A 22,754-nucleotide genomic window follows, 5' to 3' on the forward strand; every position below is an offset into this window, starting at 1 on the left:
TTGTTTTTGTTTTGTTTTGTGCTTTCCTGTTGTTGTTATTGTTGTTTTGGGAGGAGTATGTAGACCATTTGGGGGGAAATTTTCATTTGCATATAATTTCAAAGTTACAGAAAAATTTTAAAAATAAGGAACTCCCATAAACCCTTTATCCAGATTTACTAATGTGTTTTCATTTTGCCCCATTTGCTTTATCATTTTCTCTCTCTAGATATATATATATATATAGAGAGAGAGAGAAAATATATATCATACATAAACACATACATATATGTGTATGTATACATACATGAATATGTATATATGTGTATCTATATCTGTAATTCTTTTTTTTTTTTTTTTAATTTTGTCTGCTCTGGGTCTTTGCTTTATTGCAACACACAGGCTCTTCATTGCGGCATGCGGGCTTCTCTAGTTGCGGCGTGTGGGCTTAGTTGTCCTGCGGCATGTGGGATCTTAGTTCCCTAACCAGGGATCAAACCCATGTCCCCTGCATTAGAAGGCAGATTCTTAACTACTGGACAACCAGGGAAGTCCCTGTAATTCCTTTCTGAACCACTTGAGAATGAGTTGTAGATATGATGTCTCTTTGTCCCTAAGAACCTTGGTATATATTTCCAAGAACAAGGATATTGTCTTACATAACTGCAGTAGTTACCAAAATCAGGGAATTTAAGCATTGATACAATACTATTATCTAATTCAAATCCATATTCAGATTTCATCAATTATAGCTGTTTTCTCCTGGTCCAAAATACAATCTAGGATCACAAATTACATTTAGTTGTCAAGTCTTTTTAGTCTATTTTAATACAAAACAGTTGCCTTGCCTTTCTTTGTCTTTTTTTTTTTTTTTTTTTTTGCTGCACCACGAGGCTTACAGGATCTTAGTTTCCCAACCAGGGATTGAACCTGCGCCCCCTGCAGTGGAAGTGTGGAGTCCTAACAACTGGACAGCCATGGAATTCCCTCTTTCTCTTTCTTATCCTTGACATTTTTCTTTTCTTTTTTAAATTTAATTTTATTTATTTTTGACTGCATTGGGTCTTCGTTGCTGCGCGGGCTTTCTCTAGTTGCGGTGAGCAGGGGCTATTCTTCCTTGTGGTACGCAGGCTTCTCATTGTGGTGGCTTCTCTTGTTGCGGAGCATGGACTCTAGGCACACGGGCTTCAGTAGTTGTGGCTCGTGGGCTCTAGAGCGCAGGCTCAGTAGTTGTGGCGCACGGGCTTAGTTGCTCCGCGGCACGTGGGATCTTCCCGGACCAGGGCTCGAACCCGTGTCTCCCGCACTGGCAGGCGGATTCTTAACCACTGCGCCACCAGGGAAGCCCTCCTTGACATTTTTAAAAGAGTGTAGGCCAGTCATTTTGTACGATGTTTCTCAACTTGAGTTTGGCTAAAGTTGCCTCATGATTAGATTCAGGTTGCACATTTTTGGCAGGAATACTACTGAACTGAAGTTGTGCTCCTCTGAGTGCAGTATATCAGGAGGCACGTCTTACTGGTTTGGCAATAACTCAGTTTTGGAGTCACTGTCATGGTTTTAAATTTGGTGCCCTATAGGATGTGAACAGATGTTTCCAACCTCTGGCTTCATGCACTACAGTTGTGGGCAAAGGGGCACACACTTGCATACACACAACCTGTTTGAAGCCTGTGAGGTGGAAAGCCCAGGATCTCCTGTTGTATGATGAGGAACACATGGCTCAGTGCACCCCCCTCACACCCCAGTCAACATCCAGCCAACGCCCAGAAGCAAGGCCCCTACCCAGCAGCTGACTGCAGACTTGTGAATGAGCCCAGCTGAGGCCAGAATAACACAAATTGCTGCCCTCCCCCCAAAATAGTGAACTAAACAAACAGTTGTTTTAAGCCACTACATTTGGGGGTGGTATGTTACACAGCAAAAGCTAGCTGCTACCTCTTGTTCATGAGGGGAAAGAGATCAGACTCAGAAGCCCCACGTATCCATTTGAGATCACTAAAGAAAGAAGGTCATGCTGGTTTTCCTCTGGCTCTGTCCCGTCTCCCTCAGGGATCTGAACCTTTGCCTATGTTTGAGATTCAAAGGATCGTTTTCATTTATTTATGTGGTTTTTTAAAAAACAAACCATGGATGTTGTTCTCCCCAGGGCTTTCCATGGCCACATCTTTCAGTTGCTTGACTGCAATCAGCAAATGTAGAACCCTTCCTGGAGGGAGATGCCATGGCAGCAGAGAAGCCTACCACCAATAAACATCTAACAAGCACCAGCCAGGGTGGTAGGGTTCACTGTGGCTCTTTGATTTACCAACTCCTCTGACCCCTTCCCTGGAGATTGGGATTTGGTGCCTCTGGGATGCAGCCTGAGGGTTTGCATTTCTAATAAGTTCATCTGGTATTTCTCATCATCAGAGAGCTTTGGGAAACTCTGCATTAGAGAACTAATTCTCAAACTGGGCTACATGTTATAGTCACTGAGCAGCTTTAAGAAACCCCAGTGTCCAGAACATTTATATCCGAATCTCTAGGGCTGGCACCCAGGTATCAGTAGTTCTTAAAACTTCCCAGATGGGACCACTGTGCAGCCTGGCAGTACCTGTGCTGATTTCTGTGACTGATGAGTAAGCAGCTCGCTTTCTCCCCATTTGCATGGACATTCCCTTTCAGCAGCATGTATTTATGATAATGAAGGTATACTTTTTCCAGTGCACATGAAACGCTGCCCTGGAGACTCCTTTATGGTTTTCTCCTCACCACTCAGCTGATTTCCCAGAAGGAAGTTGAATTTTTCGTTCTAGGAGCAGTTTCCTAAATCCTATAAATTTCCTTTCGGGAAAAAAGGATTTATTTTCTTTTTAGAAAAATTTCCACCATGAAGACAGACCAAAGGGTAAGTGGTATCAGCAGCTGCAGCGCATGCTGTCAGGCATCTGCCCATATTTCCTAGATCCCTTTACCATTCCCATGCACAGGGGCTCTGGGTGGGCATCTGTGCATCTTTGTTGGAGGGTGACTCAGCTATCGTAATTCTTTGTCTGAGCACACTGAAAACCAGAAGAGTCCAGGAATTTATATCTCCCTGAAGCAGCCCTTAAACAATGACTGACAAGTTCAGTGGTATCAATACCCCTGTTCTCTCACCCCTGATCAGGAAACCCGTGGTGACCTGTGGTCACTGTCTCCAGAGATGCCCTGCAGGATTGAGCCAAAGTTACCCACCCCCCACCTCACAGCCACTGTGGACTTTGCTTAGTGCTGCACCATTGCCTTCCCTCTTCCTTTCCCTGTCCACTTCCCCACTGCCCTGTTGGCTTTTCTTTGGAAGTCTCCCTGATTCATGATGGTCAGTGAATCCTCATCTTAAGGTCAGTTTCTATAGAACACAACCTAAGAGGTCAACCCCCACGAGCACACCCTCCAAAACCTTTACAAAGGCTCTGGCACTGACCTTCATCCTTCATACACAGGGCATTGTATGTGCCACCAGGAACCGGGTTGCTTTCAATTCTCACATCGACAGCTCTCATGATTTGCTGTTCACCACTCCCCTTGCTACACATGGTTGTCCTAAAACAGACAAAGAAGGCACTGGGTTAGGAGAACTAACCAAAACTGGGAAAGAATTCTTTTCTTCTGTCAGCGCTGAATCAGCAGAGATTTTCCTGATTCAGGAGTTTTGGCTGAAAGTATCAATATGATAAAGTATCAATACTCTCCCCAGAAGTCTAAAAGCAGGAAGTTATAGGTGGTGCTTGAGTTGAGGTCACATATATCAATTCAAGATTCAGAGGCAATACATTGTTGATCTCTTCTAGTATATGCTTGGTTTTTATTTCATAAAATTCTCTTCTCTTTATTAGTTCTCTTCTTTTTGGGGTGTTTGTTTTGCTGTTATTTTCAGATTTCTTAAGATGGATCATTGGTTCATGAACCTTCAGCCTCTTTCCTTTTCTAACACAAGCATTTAACGCTTTACATTTTCCTCCAGGTATAGCACTAGTGGCATCCCATGAGTTTGAGTATGTTATATTTTAATATCATTCATTTCTACATATATGTGAATTTCCATTATAATTTATTTTTGCCCCATGATTTATTTAAGGATATCTTTTGTAAACAGGAAATAGTAGAACTTTAAAAAATCCACCTGATGGTCCTTGTTTTCTAATCAGAGCATCACATCTGCTTAATTTAGTAACAGATCTCTTTGAATTTAAATCTGCCATATTTCTATTAGTTCTGCCCATTCTTCCTTTCTTCCTCTCTTTTCTTTCTCGTATTTTGATTGTTTGGATTCCTTTTTGGCAATCTCCTTTTCTTCTGTATTGGTTTGGAAGTTATATGTTCTTTTACTATTCTTTTAGTGGTTACCACACGCTTCCTTGACTTATTAAAATTTAATGTTACTTTTACTCTCTTTCCCAACAACCCAATTTAAAATACTGTGTATTAACATACTTAAAACACTTCCTGACTGATATACCATTTTTTAGTGTTTAGTATTACTGTTACTGCTTTATATAATTATAGATCTTCCTCGACTTACAGCAGGGTTATATCTCCAAAAGCTCATTGTAAGTTGATAATATGGTAAGTCAAAAATGCATATAACACACAAAACCTACTGAACATCAGAGCTTAGCCTAGCCTACCTTAAATGTGCTCAAAACACTTACTTTAGCCTACAGTTGGGTAAAATCATCTAACACAAAGTCTATTTTACAATAAAGCATTGAACATCTCATGTAATTTATTGAATGCTGTACTGAAAGTGAAAAAGCAGAATGGTTGTCTTGGTACAGAATGGTTATAAGTTTATCAGTTGTTTACTTTCATGATCACATGGCTGACTGGGGGCTGCAGCTTACTTCCACTGCCCAGCATCATGAGAGAGTATCAGACAGTACATCACTAGCCTGGGAAGAGATCAAAATTCACAATTTGAAGAACAATTTCTGTTGCATGCATAATGTTTTTGCACCATCATAAAGTTAAAAAAAATTGTAAGTTGAACCACTGTAAGTCAGGGACCATCTGTACATAATTCCAATTCACCCCCATATTTACTTTTTCCACTCATCCCTTTTTGCATCTCTGGCCATCCACCTGCAATTATTTTCCTCCTGCCTGAAGAACACCCTTCAGTGTCTTTTTTTTTTTTAGTGCAGATCATGTATGATGAATTCTCTCACCTTTTGTCTGTCTGAAAATTCTTTATTTTATCTTTATTCTTGGAAGATATTTTCACTGGGTATAGAATTCTAGGTTGGCAGTAATTTCCTTTCAGCACTTTGAAGGCCTCATTCAGTCGTCTTGAGGCTTTCACTGTCAGTTTATTGTTGCTCCTTTGAAGGTACTCTTTCTTTTTCTTATTATTACTTTTAATAGTTTTTCTTCATATTTGATTTTTACCAGTTTTACCATGTTGTTCCAAGTCGTGAAATTATTTTATGTATCCTACTCGGGCTTTGTAGGGCTTCTTGAATCTGTGTGTGGATGTTTTTCCACAGTTGTGGCTAAGTCCCATATTGCTTTTGCTTTGTCTTCTTTCTCTTCTCCTTTCGGAATTCCAATTACATGCATCTTCTTTGCCTTGTACTCTTTCTTCTATATTTTCATCCTTTCTTCTTCTGTTCTTTATTCTGGACATCTTCCTCTGAAATACCTTCCAGTTCATTAATTTTCTCTTTGACTCTTAAAATCAGCTGTTAGATCCATCCATTAAGTTCTTAATTTCAGCTACTGTATTTTTCATTTCTAGAGTTTTCATTTGGTTATTTTTATACTTTTCAGTCTTCTGCCAAAATTCTCCTTTTTGTCTTTTGTATCTTTGAACATTTTAAAGAGTTCTTTTAAAGTTTGTATCTACCAGTGTTAACATCTAGAGTTTCTATTGGCTATTTTTATCTTGTTGTCTTGTCTCCTCACGTGACTGGTTATTTTATTTTGCTTGACAAATCCTATACTTGCTAAAATAGTTTGTGGAAATAAATTGTCTAGGATGATGTTATTTTCCTCCAGAGAAGATTTTTAAAATCAGCTCTGCTACCTATCTGGAACACTGGAACTCTAGTATCATCTCAATCCAAACTCATGGCTTCAGAGGATTCGAAGCTATGCTGCAGCTCCTTTGAGGGCCTGTGTACTTGTTCCAGTTTACTGTGACTCCTAGGGTACAGCCCTTCAGTGTTCCAACCCTAAGCAAAAGGATTCCCTTGGCCCCCACATACATAAAACCTGAATTCAAATCTCTGTTCTCCTAGTCCTATGATGCTATCTAAGTTGCTTCTCAGCTTTTCAGACATGCTTTATGAAATCTGTAAAAGCTCCCAGGAGACAAATAGCCCCAAATTCTAGATTCACCATTCTAGATCTCCATCTTCTAGATATATGTATATACTGAATATAAATTCATGGAGATACAGATCAGATCTATATGGCTACTATGCCATCAATTGCAAGATGCACCATGCATTTAATAATTAGTTTTTAGTGGGGAGGGGAGATGGCTGTGCAGGAAAGATGCACGGTGAAATGTACATACTAATGGTCAGATACTTCTTGGTTCCAGAGACATTAACATGGAAAACTCTTTTAATATGTCATGTAGTAAATATATCAAGTAAGTGTGTTTACTTTAAAGAAATAGCATCTAAGGGAATTCCCTGGTCGTTCAGTGGTTAGGACTCCGTGCTGTAACTACCGAGGGCTGGGGTTCCATCCCTGGTCAGGGAACTAAGATCCCATAAGCTGTGCGGTGTGGCCAACAACAACAACAAAATAGCATCTAAGCAAGTTAGAGATCCATTAACATGTCTTAACACCTTACAGGAAACCCAGAGAGGATAAACCTTTACAGTGACTCAGTTTCAATTTGTAATGCCTGGGAGACCTAAGCCTGGCTCCAAGCTGGCTCTTTAGAATCTTTAGAATACCCTGGTTATCTGATATAACGATACTGACAGAGTTATGAAAAATATCCATACTTGACTATGTTATGGAAACATGCATACACGGGACATATTTTGTCTATTTAGGAACTTGGATGTGAAATATAAAGCAGAGAGAGCCACAATTCCAGATTCACTGAAAAGCTTCGGAAGTAACCTCAGTTGTTCTCTTTATTCAATTGCTGCTTCACATGTGGCACCTTTGGAGATGTGAATCAGCATGGTTGCATGTGTTTTCTATGGCCATCTCCCAGCCAGACACCTTCTGGGTCATTATCAAGCAAAGTAGTTTTTGGAGGCCATTTGTTCTTTCACATTCCTGTGGCATGAAGGAAAACGTGGAATGGCTCCTGCCTTCTCTGTTTATGACTAATGGAGTAGTTAACAGCACTAATGGGATGTTTTCTCCTAGCTGGCCACAGAATTACTTCTCCACAAGGATTCCATGGGTCAGGAATTCAGATGGGGCACAATGGGAAAGGCTTGTCTCTGCTCTGTAATGTCTAAGGCTGAGCTGGAAAGACTCACAGGCTGGCTAACTCAATAGCTGGGGGCTAGAATCACCTGGAGGCATCTGCACTCACATTTCTGGTAGTTAATGCTGGCTATTGGCTGGGACATCAGTTGGGGCTATTGGTGAGAGTACATACATAAGGCATTTCCACGTGGCCTGGGCTTCCTAGGACTTCTTAGGTAGCATCTCAAAAGTAAGTGTCCCCAGAAATCTGACCATGGGTTTTTCCGACCTACCTTCAGAAGTCACACAGTATCACTCCTGCTGTATTCTACTGGTCGAGGCAGTACTATGCTGTCCCTGATTCACAGGGAGAGGACATAAACCCCACTTCTCAATGGGAGTAATGTGAAAGAATTTGTGGCCATATTTTATTTTATTTTTTAAAATTTATTTAAATTTATCATTTTTTTAAATTGATCTGATGACTCTGAACTTTTATTTATTTTGCCGCACCACAGGACACGCAGGATCTTAGTTCCCCGACCGGGGATTGAACCCGTGCCCCCTGCAGTGGAAGCACGGAGTCTTAACCACTGGACCGTGAGGGAAGTCCCTCGTGGTTATATTTTAAAACCTCCATACCATCTTCCTCTTCCCATGGACGCAGATGAATATCCACAGAGAAAAAGAGATAAAGAATATATATCAAATAGTTAAGAGTTATTACCTCTGAGGTGGGGAAGAAGAGAGAAACTCACTTTGCACTTTATATATATCTGTATTATTTGAAATTTTTACAAGCATTTTATTCTTTTGTAACTTGAAAGGAAATTCAGAATAACAAAGTAAAGAGGAAAAAACTGTGACAGAACTCCAGAAAAATGTTTTTAATTAACATTTTTGTTTTTATATTTTGTTTAACATTTTGTTTTTATATTTAACTCAAAACAAGAATATACTGGAAGCCACAGCCCATTGCACTCTGTCTATCCTGGCACCTCTGTTGAACCCCGTATCAGCCCTGATGGCAAGGCGGGGTGAGTTGGCAGGAGAGCGCCCCCAGCTGGCCTGACTTACCCTAGGCTGCCGTCCGCCAGCCAGCCCGTGGTGCACATGGAGAAGGCACAGTCCTGCACCACCCTCCGCAGCTCGTCCGCAGACACCAGGTGAGCGCCTCTGCTCTTGCAGGAAAGCCGAGCGGCCTCTAGTTCCAGGCCCTGAGAGCCATTCTGAGACTCCAGCACAAACAGCTTCCCTGTGTGAGGACAAGCACGGACACAGGCTGACTCTAGGATCCATGGGAATTTAGTCTCAGCAAACTCACCCTCTGGCAGATGCCTATCAGAACTGTAGTTTCCCACTTGCCTAAAGATCTAAGTGCAGCAACTACCCCATTGCATTCGTCCCTGGACTGCGATGACAGTTACACTGATGTTTTAATCTATTTTTACCTCTTAACTTTAAAAAAATTTAACCGCCTGTTCTGGCATGTTTATCTGGATAAGCCCTTCAAATCTTCCTTTTAAAAAGATGTTTAGCAGCATTATTTACCATTACCAAGACATGCAAACATCCTCTGTCCATCAACAGACGAATGGATAAAGAAGATATGGTATACATGTATATACAATGGAATACTACTCAGCCATGAAAAAGCACAAAATTTTGCCATTTGCAGCAACATGGATAGACTTGGGAGGGCACTGTGCTAGGTGAAATAAGCCAGACAGAGAATTGATATCACATCCATGGAATCTAAAAAGTACAACAAACTAGTGAATATAACAACAAAGAAGCAGACTCGCAGATATAAAGAACACACTAGTGGTTACTAGTGGGAGGAGAGAAAGGGGGAGGGGCAATATGGGGGTTGGGGGAGTGGGAGGTACAAACTATTGAGTGTAAGATAGGCTCAAGGATATATTGTATAACGCAGGGAATATAGCCAATATTTTGTAATACCTGTAAATTGAAGGTAACCTTTAAAATTGTATAAAAATAAAAAATTAAATAAAAATAAGTAAATAAAAAGATGTTTTACAAACACCAAGTGCCAAGCCTCAGCGTCCTAGGTTCCCTTAGGTTGGGTCACTTGGTGTCCAAGACCCTGATTCAGCCTCAGCTCTGCCTTCCTCTGCTGCCCCAGCCCTGGGGTGACCACAGACAGCAGGTTGCTTCCCTTCTCTCTGTCCCATTGTCTTAGGACATTTTCAGGTCCTTCCTACAATGAGTGTGCTGCATTTCTCCCCACTGGACAAGGCAGCAGCAGCCACGTCTGGTGCACCCTGGCTGCCTGCACCGCATCAGTCTGTGGGCAGGTAGCAGGCCTCGAAAAATGTGCGACAGATGGGTGGAATAGGATGTGAACTCAGGCAGAGGTGGGAGCTGAGTCTGAAAGCAAAGGACAGCTTTAGGCAAGAAAACCATGGTGCAGGAGGGAGCGCTGGGGTCCCCAGGAGCCTCGCGGAAGGACGAAGCAGTGCCTTGGGTGACCCTGTCAAGCTTAAAATAAAGGCAGGGGAGAAGAAACTCACTTAAAATGGCATACTTCACTTCCATCTGTCAGCAAAATTATCATAATAAATTGATTTTATTAGAATAAGAGACTTAACTGTCATCTACTGTAAAATTATTACAACAAATACAGTAATCTCTCCAGCTTTGGAACCAAAAGCTATAATAAAAAATGCAAAAACTTTTCACAATAAACATATCTGTAGGTGACTGGAGCTCCCTCAGATATGGTGCCAATGTGCAGTACACAACCTGAACAACTATACTTGATGGTCCTACCTGGAGAAGTAAGCATGCACCCCAAGACACTTTTGTATTAATAGCATTTGCCTATCTGGAAAAAAATGCTATGAAATTAAACAGAGATTTTGATGGCCAAGCCCCTGTGCAAGAGAGATAAAAGTGAAAGCCCAGAGCTCACATGATGTAGGGAATCTGATAGCCCTCTCCTCCCCACTCTACCACTGTCACATGCACACATGAATCTGAGAGTCTGAAGGGTTAAAGTCTCAAGATAAGAGGGAACAAGAATAAAAAATATCCCCTCCCCTCATTCTCAAGAACTGTTGGATGAGCTGTCTTGGTGCTAGGAGGCCAAGTGCTAATCCTCATTTGGAATTGTAGTCCTAACAAAAATTTATGTCTAAGACACTTCAAGCCATGGATTTAGCTTAAAGTGGCCTGAGACTGACATTTATCCAGATGCCTGATAGGAAAAATTGTAACTAACTCCTCTCTGGAGAAAAAAAAAACTGTTCATTTTATGCTTCAGGAAATCCCATACAAATACTTATTCAAAGGCCATGCCCACGGAAGTAGAAAACAGTGAAGTATACAAGGAAACAAGGCACCATGAGTGAGAAGCAACAGATACCACATGTAGCAGAAACTGACCTAAAAATAAGTCCAATACTGGTATTAACAGGCACAGATTATAGAACAGTGATGATTACTGTATTTAAAGAAATAAAAGACAAGTTTGAAAATATCTGCAAAGAATAGGAAATGATAAAAAGTGCTTAGTTGATCTGAAAAAGCACAAAATAGGACTTCTAGAAATTAAAAATACAATGATAAATTTAAAATGCAATAAATGTTTTTGGCTGCGTATCAGACACATTTAAACAAAGAACTTAACCTTGAAAAAGAAAGCAGAAGGGGACTTCCCTGGTGGTGCAGTGGTTAAGGCTCCATGCTCTCTATGCAGGGGGCCCAGGTTCGATCACTGGTCAGGGAACTAGATCCCACATGCATGCCGCAACTAAGAGTTCACATGCCACAACTAAGGAGCCTGCGTGCTGCAACTAAGGAGCTGGCAAGCCGCAACTTGTGAGCTGCAACTAAGGAGCCCGCGTGCTGCAACTAAGGAGCCCACCTGCTGCAACTAACAAGCTGGCGAGCTGCAACTAAGGAGCCCACTTCCCGCAACTAAGACCCAGTGCAACCAAATTAATAAATAAATATTTAAAAAAAAGAAATGAGAAGACATCATCCAAAATGTAGTAAAGAAACAAGAAAAGATGGAAAATATTAAGATAATAAAGAGACATGAAGGAAAGAATAAGGATCTTTTAAAAATTAATTAATTAATTATTGGCCACGTTGGGTCTTTGTTGCTGCGTGTGGGCTTTCTCTAGTTGTGGTGAGCGGGGGCTACTCTTTGTTGCAGTGCATGGGCTTCTCATTGCAGTAGCTTCTCTTGTTGTGGAGCACGGGCTCTAGGTGCACGGGTTTCAGTAGTTGTGGCACGTGGGCTCAGCAGTTGAGGCTCATGGGCTCTAGAGCACAGGCTCAGTAGTGTGGCGCATGGGCTTAGTTGCTCTGCAGCATATGGGATCTTCCCAGACAGGGCTCGAACCCGTGTCCCCTGCATTGGCAGGTGGATTCTTAACCACTGTGCCACCAGGGAAGTCCCAAGAATAAGGATTAACATATACTTTAATCAGAATTCCCAGAGAGGAGAAAAAAAAATGAGGTGGAAGTGATATCTGAAGACAAAATGCCTGTGAATTTTATAGAACTGATGAATATTCCAATACACAGATTGAATAAGTCCAACAACAAATCCCAATATGGAAAATATCTATAAGTATATATATACCAGTGATGCTGCAAAATGGTAAAGACAAAGAAAATATTGTCAAAGCACTTAGAGAGAAGGGACAGAATACTTTCAAAGTAGCAGCAGTTTGACTGCTGTATTCTAAAACAATAGCAATGGAAGCAAGAATACAATTACTAGCAAAAAATAGCTGCAAATTTATAATTCTATACTCGCTGAGAATATATTTCAACGAACGAAGATGAAACAAATGTATTTTTTCAGATAAACCAAAATCAAGGTGGTTTGCCACCAGCAGATCCTCCTTGTAGGAAATAGTAAAAGAAGTATTTCAGACAGAAAGAAAATTATTTGAGAGGCAAGATGGAATGGAAAGGGGGAAAAAAATCAATACACAGTTAAATAAAAGTGAACATTGATTATATAAAATGGCACCCAACAGCAGCAGAATACACATTCTTCTCAAGTGCGCATGGAACATTCTTCGGGGTAGACCATATGCTAGGCAATAAAATAAGCCATAATAAATTTAAAAGGATTATAATTGTACAAAGTATTTTCTCTAATTACTATGGGGTAGAATTAGAAATTAATAACATAAATAAATTGGGAAATTCATAAATAAATAGAAATGAAACAAAGCACTTCTAAATAACTGATGAGACAAGGAGAAATCACAAAATTAGAAAATATTTTGAGATGAATGAAGGCAAAACATGCTAAACCTTATGGGATGCAGTTAATGCACTGCATAGAGGGGAATTTATAAATGCCCACATTAAAATAAGAAAAATTATCTCAAATAAAAATCCTATCACACCCGTCAGAATGGCCATCATCAAAAAATCTACAAACAGGGCTTCCCTGGTGGCACAGTTGTTCAGAGTCTGCCTGCCAATGCAGGGGACATGGGTTCGTGCCCTGGTCTGGGAAGATCCCACATGCCACGGAGCAACTGGGCCCGTGAGCCACAACTACTGAGCCTGCGCGTCTGGAGCCAGTGCTCCGCAACAAGAGAGGCCGTGACAGTGAGAGGCCCGCGCACAGCGATGAACAGTGGCCTCCGCTCGCCACAACTAGAGAAAGTTCTCGCACAGAAACAAAGACCCAACACAGCCAAAAAAATAAATAAATAAATAAATAAAAATTTATTAAAAAAAATCTGCAAACAATAAATGCTGGAGAGGGTGTGGAGAAAAGGGAACCCTCTTGCACTGTTGGTGGGAATGTAAATTGATACAGCCACTATGGAGAACAGTATGGAGGTTGCTTAAAAAACTAAAAATAGAACTACCATACGACCCAGCAATCCCACTACTGGGCATATACCCTGAGAAAACCATAATTCAGAAAGAGTCATGTACCACAATGTTCATTGTAGCTCTCTTTACAATAGCCAGGACATGGAAGCAACCTAAGTGTCCATTGACAGATGAATGGATAAAGAAGATGTGGCACATATATACAATGGAATATTACTTAGCCATAAAAAGAAACAAAATTGAGTTATTTGTAGTGAGGTGGATGGACCTAGAGTCTGTCATACAGAGTGAACTAAGTCAGAAAGAGAAAAACAAATACCATATGCTAACACACATATATGGAATCTTAAAAAAAAAAAAAGGTCATGAAGAACCTAGGGGCAAGATGGGAATAAAGACGCAGACCTACTAGAGAATGGACTTGAGGACACAGGGAGAGGGAAGGGTAAGCTGGGACGAAGTGAGAGAGTGGCATGGACATATACACACTACCAAATGTAAAATAGATAGCTAGTGGGAAGCAGTCGCATAGCACAGGGAGATCAGCTCGGTGCTTTGTGACCAGCTAGAAGGGTGGGAGGGAGGGAGATGCAAGAGGGAAGAGATATGGGGTTATATGTATATGTATAACTGATTCACTTTGTTATAAAGCAGAAACTAACACACCATTGTAAAGCAATTACAGTCCAGTAAAATGTTAAAAAAAAAAAAATCCTAACCTGTTGGAAAACACTGGAAAAGAAGAGCAAACTAAACCCAAAGCAAGCAGAAGAAGGAAATAATAAGAATTAAAGCAAAAATTAATGAAATAGAAAAGGAAAAACAATAAAGGAAATCAGTTAAACCAAGAGTTGGTTTTTGGAAAGGTCAACAAAATTGACAAACGTTTAGCTAAAACGACCAAGAAAAAAAAAGAAAGAAGACTTGAATTACTCAAACAGGAATGAGAGGGCAGTTATTACTCCAACCTTACGGAAATACAAAGATTATAAAGGACTACTATAAGCAACTGTATGCCAGACTTCCCTGGCGGTCCAGTGGTTGGGACTCTGTGCTTCCCGTGCAGGGGACTCAGGTTCCATCCCTGGTTGGGGAACTAGGATTCCACATGCCACACGGCATGGCCAAAAAAAACCCCCAAAAAACCAAAACAACTGTATGCCAAAAATTAGGTAACTCGTATGAAATGGAAAAATTCCTAAAAAGACACAAACTACTGAAATTGACTCAAGAAGAAATAGAAAATCTGAATAGATCTTTAACAAGTAAAGAGATTGAATTAGTAATTTAAAATTACCCACAAAGAAAAGTACAGTACACGTTCAGATGGCTTCACTGATGAATTCTACCAAATAGATAAAAAGAACTTGATATCAATTCTCTATAAACTCATCTGAAAAATAGAACAGGAGGGAACAACACCTCCCAGCTTTTTCTATGAGGCCACCATTGCCCTAATGCCAAAACCAGACAAAAGACACCGCAAGAAAAGAAAACTGCAGGCCATTATCTCTTATGAATATAGACACAAAAGTCCTCAACAAAAATACTAGCAAACTAAATCCAGCAGCATAAAAAAAAATATTATATACCATGACCAAGTGGGATCTATCCCAGGAATACAAGGTTGGTTTATATCCCAAAATCAATTAATATAATACAACTTATCAATAGAATAAAGAACAAAAACTACATGATCATCTCAATAGATGCAGAAAGGCACTTGACAAAATTCAGTACCCTTTCATGATAAAAAAACATTCAACAAACTAAGAAGGGAGGGGAATATCTTCAACCTGATAAAGAGCATCTACAAAAATCCCATAGCTAACATCACACTTGGTGGTGAAAGACTGAATACCTTCCCCTCAGGTCAAGGATGTCTGCTCTTGCCACTTCTATTCAACATTGTACTGGCAGTTCTCTCCTAGGCAATTAGGCAAGAAGATGCAACAAAAGGCATCCAGATTGGAAAGAAGTAAAACTATATTTGCAAATGACGTGATCTTGCATATAGAAAATCCTCAGAAATCCACTAAAAAAACTACTAGAACAGTTCAGCAAGGTTGCAGTAAAACATTTTTACTTAAGTGACAAAAATCTGTGGAGAAATTAAGTAGGTCATCTCTTCTCATTGTAAAACTTTTCCCTAGGATTCCATTTACACACATGATTTCAAAGGCCATCTTGACATGGATGACTCACATTTTTCTCTTCAGTCCAGACCCTTTCCATTCACCCCATCCTCCTCTCCACCCCCACCCTCTCTCACCTGGACAAGGGAAATAGCACCCTACATGGTCTCTCCACATCCAGTCTTGCCCTGGTGCCATCCATTCTTCCTACTCTCAGGGTGAGCTTCTCAAAATGCAAACCTGATCAGTCTCTCTTTTTGGATTAAAACAAAACTTGGCCCCATATCAATTTCCCCAGCATCATCTCAGACTACTTCTACCTTGGACTCTGGGCTCCAGCCACTCTATTTCTTAACACATGTCCCACTTTCTCTGCCACTCATAGTTTCTCTGTACATGTTATTCTCTATCCAGATCCTCTTTCTTTCCCCCTTTGCTTAGTTAATTCTTACTTATCTTTCAGATCCTTCTACGCCAAGTCAAAAATCTCCTAATATATGCCCTAATAATACCTCCGTCCTTTAATCTTATCACTTATCAAAATCGCAAGTTCATATTTCATTCATATAACTATTTGCTTAATGACTCTCTCCCCCATTGGATTTTAAGCTCCCTGATAGCAAGGACCTGTTTCTCCTCACCGTTCTATCCTCAACAGCAAGGACAGTACCTAGCATATGGTAGACACTCAAATTATCTGTTGAATTAATGAATCTTTTCTTGCAGTCTTTACCCAGACACAGTTAATTTGCATTCAGTTAATGTGAAGATTTTTCTGTTTCAAAAGTGTTTTAAAATTACAGTAGCAGGTCTCTTTTGTGTATAAGATATACATCTAATTAGTCCAATGTAAAAGTAAATGTTTTTCATTTGAGTTTGACTTATTTTTGAATAAGTCTATGGAATTTTTAATAACTCCAAATTCTCTCTCTTCAAATGTCTTAACACATCAGTTTAGCTGCACATTTCTTCTTCCTCCTTCCATCACTGTAGAACATAAATACCTAAATGTGAAAAGTGGTGGTAGTTAAGCATATATTTAGTAAAGAAAAGAATCCTTTCATAAATAGGTTCTAATTCTTCAATGGCTCTATTATAAAAGTTGGAGCTCAGCAAATGGAGTTTCTTGAAAGCAAATTTACCTATAGTTCCCCATTGCGGAAGAAGGGGGAAGGAAAGAAGAAGGGAGAAACGGAGGCATTTCTGGCAAGTGTTAACAAGAAAATATGCCTGGTGCTGTTGTTACTTTCTCCTTATCCAATGATATTTCTGTCTTAAATTTTCTATGACCCACATCAAGCCAGATAGGCACAAAATATTGATCCATATCCATCTGGCATTCCACTTAAGCAGTTATAATGGGGTGAAACTCTAAAGCCTCATGGGTTGCAGAGATATTTCTGTAAAAGGAATTAAAATTGGTACAACAGTATACATTGTTCAAAGGTTAATACTAGCTCCAATTTATTCTACTTGCATTCTTTAAAATCAGCTTAATTTTCATGACTCAATGTCAGGCCAAAAAGTACTACAGTAAAGAATTAACAGGGACTTCCCTGGTGGTGCAGTGGTTAAGAATCTGCCTGCCAATGTAGGGGACATGGGTTCGAGCCCTGGTCCGGGAAGATCCCACATGCCACGGAGTAACTAAGCCCGTGAGCCACAACTACTGAGCCCGCGCTCTAGAGCCTGCGAGCCACAACGAGCCACAGCTACTGAGCCTGAGTGCCACAACTACTGAAGCCCGCACGCCTAGAGCCCAGTGCTCCGCGATAAAGAGAAGCCACTGCAATGAGAAGCCTGTGCACTTCAACGATGAAGTAGCCCCCGCTAGCCTCAACTAGAGAAAGCCCTCGCGCAGCAACGAAGACCCAATGCAACAAAAATATAAATAAATGAATAAAAATTTAAAAAAAAAAAGAATTAACAGTGGATTGGCTGCTAATAGGTATGGGATTTCTTTTTGGGTGATGAAAATTTTCAGAAATGAGAGAGTGATGATGTTTGATGACTGTACTAAAAACACTTGGATCGTGCATTTTAAAATGGTAAATTTTACATGAATGTTATCTCAAAAATTAACAGTGACGACTAGGAGCCTTTAAAGTTAACAGTGTTTCCCCCTCTAACACTCTCTCTGAGCATATGGAGAAATAAGACAGTCATCCTTAATTAGGAGCAAAGAGTTCTACAAGCTGGCACTTAGGACAAAGAGAACCCAAAATTCTAAGATACTATCTGGAGTTTTTTCCCTTGCTTTCTCCTTTCCCTAACCACCATGCTTCTTTTTGTCAAATGTTCTCTCTGCACCCAATATTGTTTGATAAATAGCGATGACATTTTAAAATATATAAAGCATCCTAAATCAGCTGAGGGTTTTTCTCCTTCATCAATCTAATTTGTCCCAAGCTTGGATATACTAGTAACCCCTCATGGATGTGAGAACATGCTAGCTTCTTTTCTTTTAGATCCTTCTGCACCGAGTCAACAGGGTTTTGTTCCAAAATCAAAACACAACTGAATTAGCTTTTTGAAACTGAATTGATCTAAGGCTGTGATCCTGCTAAGTTTAGGGAAGTATTGAAAGCTGAATTCAGGTTGAAAAAACAAACAAAAAGATGGGTCAGTTCTCAGAACCCACAAAAATCTGGTCCTTACCTATTTCCTCTTACTTTTCTAAAATGTTTTTTATTTTTATTATATTTTAAATGTATTTATTCCATTTATTTATATTTGGCTGTGTTGGGTCTTCGTTGCTGTGCGTGAGCTTTTAGTTGCTGTGAGCGGGGGCTACCGGGCTACTCTTCGTTGTGGTGCGCAGGCTTCTCATTGCGGTGGCTTCTCTTTGTCACAGAGCACTGGGCTCTAGGCACACGGGCTTCAGTAGTTGTGGCACGCGGGCTCAGTAGTTGTGGCCTGCGGACTCTAGAACGCAGGCTCAATAGCTGTGGTATACGGGCTTCGTTGCTCCGCGACATGTGGGATCTTCCTGGACTGGGGCTCAAACCCGTGTCCCCCTGCATTGGTAGGCTGATTCTTAACCACTACGCCGCCAGGGAAGCCCTCTCTAGCTTCTTGTTGAAGGAGAGCCTCACCTTGAACTTTCCGCTCCAGCCACTCTATCATTTATCCCATTTCCCCTGCGACTCACAGGACCTTTGCACGTGCTATTTCCTCTCCCCAAGACCCTCTCCTCTCTCTTTTGCCTAGCTGATTTCCACTCATCTTTCAGATCTTCCCGGACCAAGCCAAAACGCCAAGGGAGTCTTCTAATCACTGGCCTTGCCATTCGGAGCACATTTAATAGACGTGGGAAATTATGTCTCTGCAGAGGAGGTTCCAGGGCACCCTAGACGTGATTTCATTTGAAAGACCTTTCAAGGAGATCTTGGAAAGCTAGAGGCGGGCCTGCAGAACCAAAGCACAGGCTTTCTCTTGTGCATTAAGGAGTGGTTCAGGGGCCCTGTGGGGGCGTTTGGGCGCGCGGGGACTCGGTGAGCTGCAAGAGGGAGGCGGGGTCGCAGGACAGCTGCGCTCCTTGTTTCCTCCCAGGCTGGTCGTGTTCCGGGCTCGTCTGACAGGACAACCCCAGCGAGCTTCACTCTCCCCACCGAGAACCCACGCGCCACCCCGGCCCGCCGCCTCGCGGGCACTCCCCGGACACTCACCCTCCGCCCGCACGGAGAGCCCCGGCAGGCCGAGCAGGAGCAGCGCCGCCGCCCAGAGCCGGGTGCGGGAGCCGGGCCCCTTGGCAGCCATGGTCCGGGCGTCCGTGGGCGGGTAGCTGGAGCGCGGGCTCTGGCCGCGCGGCAATCGGGGGTGTCCGCGCCACTGCGCCGCGCACGCCGCTCGGCTCCGCGTGCTGTGCTCTGTTCGCGCGTCGCAGGCTTCGCGCCCGGCGCGCAGACAGGGAGGAGTGCGGGGAGCCAGGGAGGCTTCGGATGCCAGATCCGCAGCGCTGGGGCCCCGAACTCCCAGGGGGGTTCAGTACTCGGCGCCGGGGAGGCGGCTGTAGCCGGGCTCCGCCTTCGTGCTGGGCACCTGGAGGCCTCGGTGCCAAAAGAGGCTGCGCCGAACGAACGGCGAGCTCCCTGGGCGCCTCCGGGGCAGTGGGGAAGGGCGCGTGGAGGCGGGGAGAGCGGAGAGCCCGCTGCAGGGAACCCCCGCCTGCCTGGGGACCCTCTGCGAAAGGGTGACGCAGTCTGAGAGGCCAACCCACCCCACACACCCCCGCCCCGGGAGGACCGTGAAAAAACTGATGCCTAACTCTGTACTCTGCCTCTTGACTTTGCAGCTGGCGTCCTTCTGTAGAGGAAGAACATTTTTACGAAAAAGAAAGCTCTAACTTGCCAACCTCACTCTGAGGAGTGAAACGCACGGAATAGCGAGACTCCCCTTCCCTAAAAGGCCTGACAATCATTCACATGTGAGTGTAAATTAATTTACTTAACTATTCATCTTGCAACAGCTAGCTGGTAACCTGAGGAGTGAGAATTCACATGTCTGGGCTGGAGGGGACCTTTGAAAGCCTGATTATTGCTGAGAATGAAGGGGAGGGGGCAGAAGGCACCTGCAGGAACTGCGCATTGATTCCTTCAGGAGCTGTGCCTACTATCGCTTTTAGAATAGTCAATTGGATATTTCTACCGAATCCTAATGAAATTTTAAAGTTTGCCTTTATTCAGACCTGTCCTGCCCTGTCCTAATTTGGGGAGATAGCATGCTCTAAAGGTTTATTTGGTACAACTGCTTTAGAGAACTGTTTGGCTGTTTCATATGAAGTTAAAATACACCTCCTCGAAGACACAGAATTCCACTCCTGGGTGTATATCCAAAAGAAATGAAAACATATGTGCACAAAAAGATTTATACCCAAATTTCATAGCAGCTTTATTCACAATAATTAAAAACTGGAAGCAGCCCAAATGTCATCAACCGACGAACAGAAAAACAAACGATGTCATGTTTATGCAGTAGAATACTCTTCATCAATAAGAGGAAGGAAATATTGATGCACTCAATAACGTGGATGAATCTCAAAAATATGATGAGTGAAAGAAGCTTTAGTAAAAGAGTTCATACTGTATGATTTCCTTTTTCTCTCTCTTTTTTTTTTTTGGCCACACCCTGACCAGGGATAGAACCCGCTCCTCCTGCAGTGGAAGTGCCAGGGAAGTCCCTGTATGATTACATTTTTATATGAAGTTCACAAAGGGGCAGAACTAATCTGTGGTGAAAACAATACCATGGTTGCCTTTGAGGAGGTGGGAACACACTTCTGATGTAATGGGAACATTCTGTATCTTGATGAGGATGGCAGTCACCCAAGTGTATACACTTCTCAAACCTCACTAAACTGTACACTTAAAATCTGTGCATTTTGTTCAATGCTATTTATACCTTAATAACAAATATTTCAAGAGTAATGAGTTCAGTTCTTGCCCTGAAGAATAAATAAGTTTAACAGAAAAGAGTTTAATGAAAGGACCACAGACAGAAATATAGGCAGGGTTGAGAGAACCAATAAGGGATGGTAAAGCCCTTGGGACTGTCAACAGCAGGAAGGGTTACCACCATGAGGCCTGAAGGTATGAGGGGAGTTGGACGTGTTATCAAAATCCAGCAGGAGCATGGTCATGAAAGGGGCTGCCTGAAAAGAGAGGTTAACCACAGGTAGAGGAACACAGTTGCTGCCAGTGGTCTGGTAGGGAGGGAGTGAGGAAGAAATACCCCAACCTCTCTCTCCTTCTACCTTTTAGATTCCTCCTGATGCCTCCTGGTGGCTGAACCATTTGACAGCTGGACGGCAAAGGAGCACAGGTGCCACAGTCCTCAGAGGTCATTCTCCCAGGGCGCAGAGTCAGGCAGGGGAGGGTAGAGAGTGGATCTGGAGAGGCAGTTGGAAAACAACCAGCACAGTCCATTTATTCTCTTCTTTCATTGGGATGAACATAATTTGGAACAAAACAGGGGAAGCACAGAGTTCTATCAGTTTCTGTATGATCTGGGAATATGTCAATTCAAAGTCTCACTTGGAGCTAAACAGTAACATTAACCACCATCACTGGTTATTTTCACATAAGTGCTGTTTCACATAAAGAGAAACGGCGAAAAGTAAACCCTTATAAAATGTAGATACCACAGTCCTCGCTCCCGTAACTGGCCAAGAGGTATTATTTGATAATCATTGCAATATTTCCCTTCCACCCTCAGAGCATCTTGGCCGACATGATTTTTTTTAACAGGTGGGAGGGATCCAAACCTTCATTCCTTCTGAGGACCTATCTTTCTTAGTTTGCCATGGTTTCTCGTTGACTGTTGCTATTGGACAGATTCCTGGGATCTAGACATAGTCATCCATACCCGCATTTTGTAGAAGCAACCCACTTTCCCCTTGGTAATCAGGATCAATCACCAGCCAGTAGAGTGACCTTCTCTTCTGTTGGAGAGCAATATTAGCGTCCAGTTTACTGGCAGATGCCTGTGTGTTTACTGGTGGAAGTATGTCTCCCTTGCCCACCCAAGCCTTCCAATTCACCAATCTAAAGGTTGTAGGGATGGCATGCAAAACTTTGGTAGGTGGGTTATTATATGTAATAGAAGGAAAGTCATTCCCACTTCCACTCGTTGGTTCTTTTTTTTTTTTTTTAAACTTTAATTTACTTATTTATTTATTTATTTTTGGCTATGTTGGGTCTTCGTTTCTGTGTGAGGCTTTCTCTAGTTGTGGCAAGCAGGGGCCACTCTTCATCGCAGTGCGCGGGCCTCTCACTATTGCGGCCTCTCTTGTTGCAGAGCACAGGCTCCAGATGTGCAGGCTCAGGAATTGTGGCTCACGGGCCTAGTTGCTCCGCGGCATGTGGGATCTTCCCAGACCAGGGCTCGAACCCGTGTTCCCTGCATTAGCAGGCAGATTCTCAACCACTGTGCCACTAGGGAAGCCCCCACTCGTTGGTTCTTAGATGGTGTATTCTGTCTATAAGAGAAATGACACCATATATTGGCTGCTGGCTTAAGGCCTATACTGTATCCTGGACGAGTGCCCTAACCTCTCAGGGTATTGGCTCAGCTAGTACCCTGTGACCTCACCTTTCTATCAAGCCATCTGCTTCTGGGTGATGGGGCATAGAGTAAAACTCATGGGCATGATGCCATTGCCATACTGCCTTTGCTGCAAAATCAGTTTCTTGGTTATAGATGATGTAATGTGCGATTCCATGGCACTAGATGAGGCATTCTATGAGTCCACGATATCATGCTGGTAGAAGCAAGGCAGGCAAAGAAGGCAAAATCATATCTAGAATAAGGATCTATTCTAATGAGGACAAATAATTGTGACCCCTGTGAAAAAAAAGGGATCCCATATAAACAACTTTCCCCCCACATAACAGGAGG

At 42.2% G+C, this 22,754-nt stretch overlaps 1 protein-coding gene across 1 annotated transcript in view; it reads right to left on the minus strand.

Annotated features, from left to right (window-relative positions):
- Positions 1–21,728, minus strand: part of SUSD5 (sushi domain containing 5) — a 47,057-nt gene extending 25,329 nt beyond the window's left edge. The window contains exons 1-5 of the mRNA XM_059940578.1: positions 21,723–21,728; positions 20,931–21,009; positions 19,028–19,330; positions 8,464–8,641; positions 3,428–3,546 (exon numbers count right to left, since the gene is read on the minus strand). Of these exons, the coding sequence (XP_059796561.1) occupies positions 3,428–3,546; positions 8,464–8,641; positions 19,028–19,330; positions 20,931–21,009; positions 21,723–21,728 (685 nt within the window). The remainder of the gene's footprint in view (positions 1–3,427; positions 3,547–8,463; positions 8,642–19,027; positions 19,331–20,930; positions 21,010–21,722) is intronic.
- Between the last annotated feature and the right edge of the window lie 1,026 nt (positions 21,729–22,754).

This window comes from Balaenoptera ricei, chromosome 11 (assembly GCF_028023285.1).
Source record: "Balaenoptera ricei isolate mBalRic1 chromosome 11, mBalRic1.hap2, whole genome shotgun sequence".
Taxonomy (NCBI): Eukaryota; Metazoa; Chordata; class Mammalia; order Artiodactyla; family Balaenopteridae; genus Balaenoptera; species Balaenoptera ricei.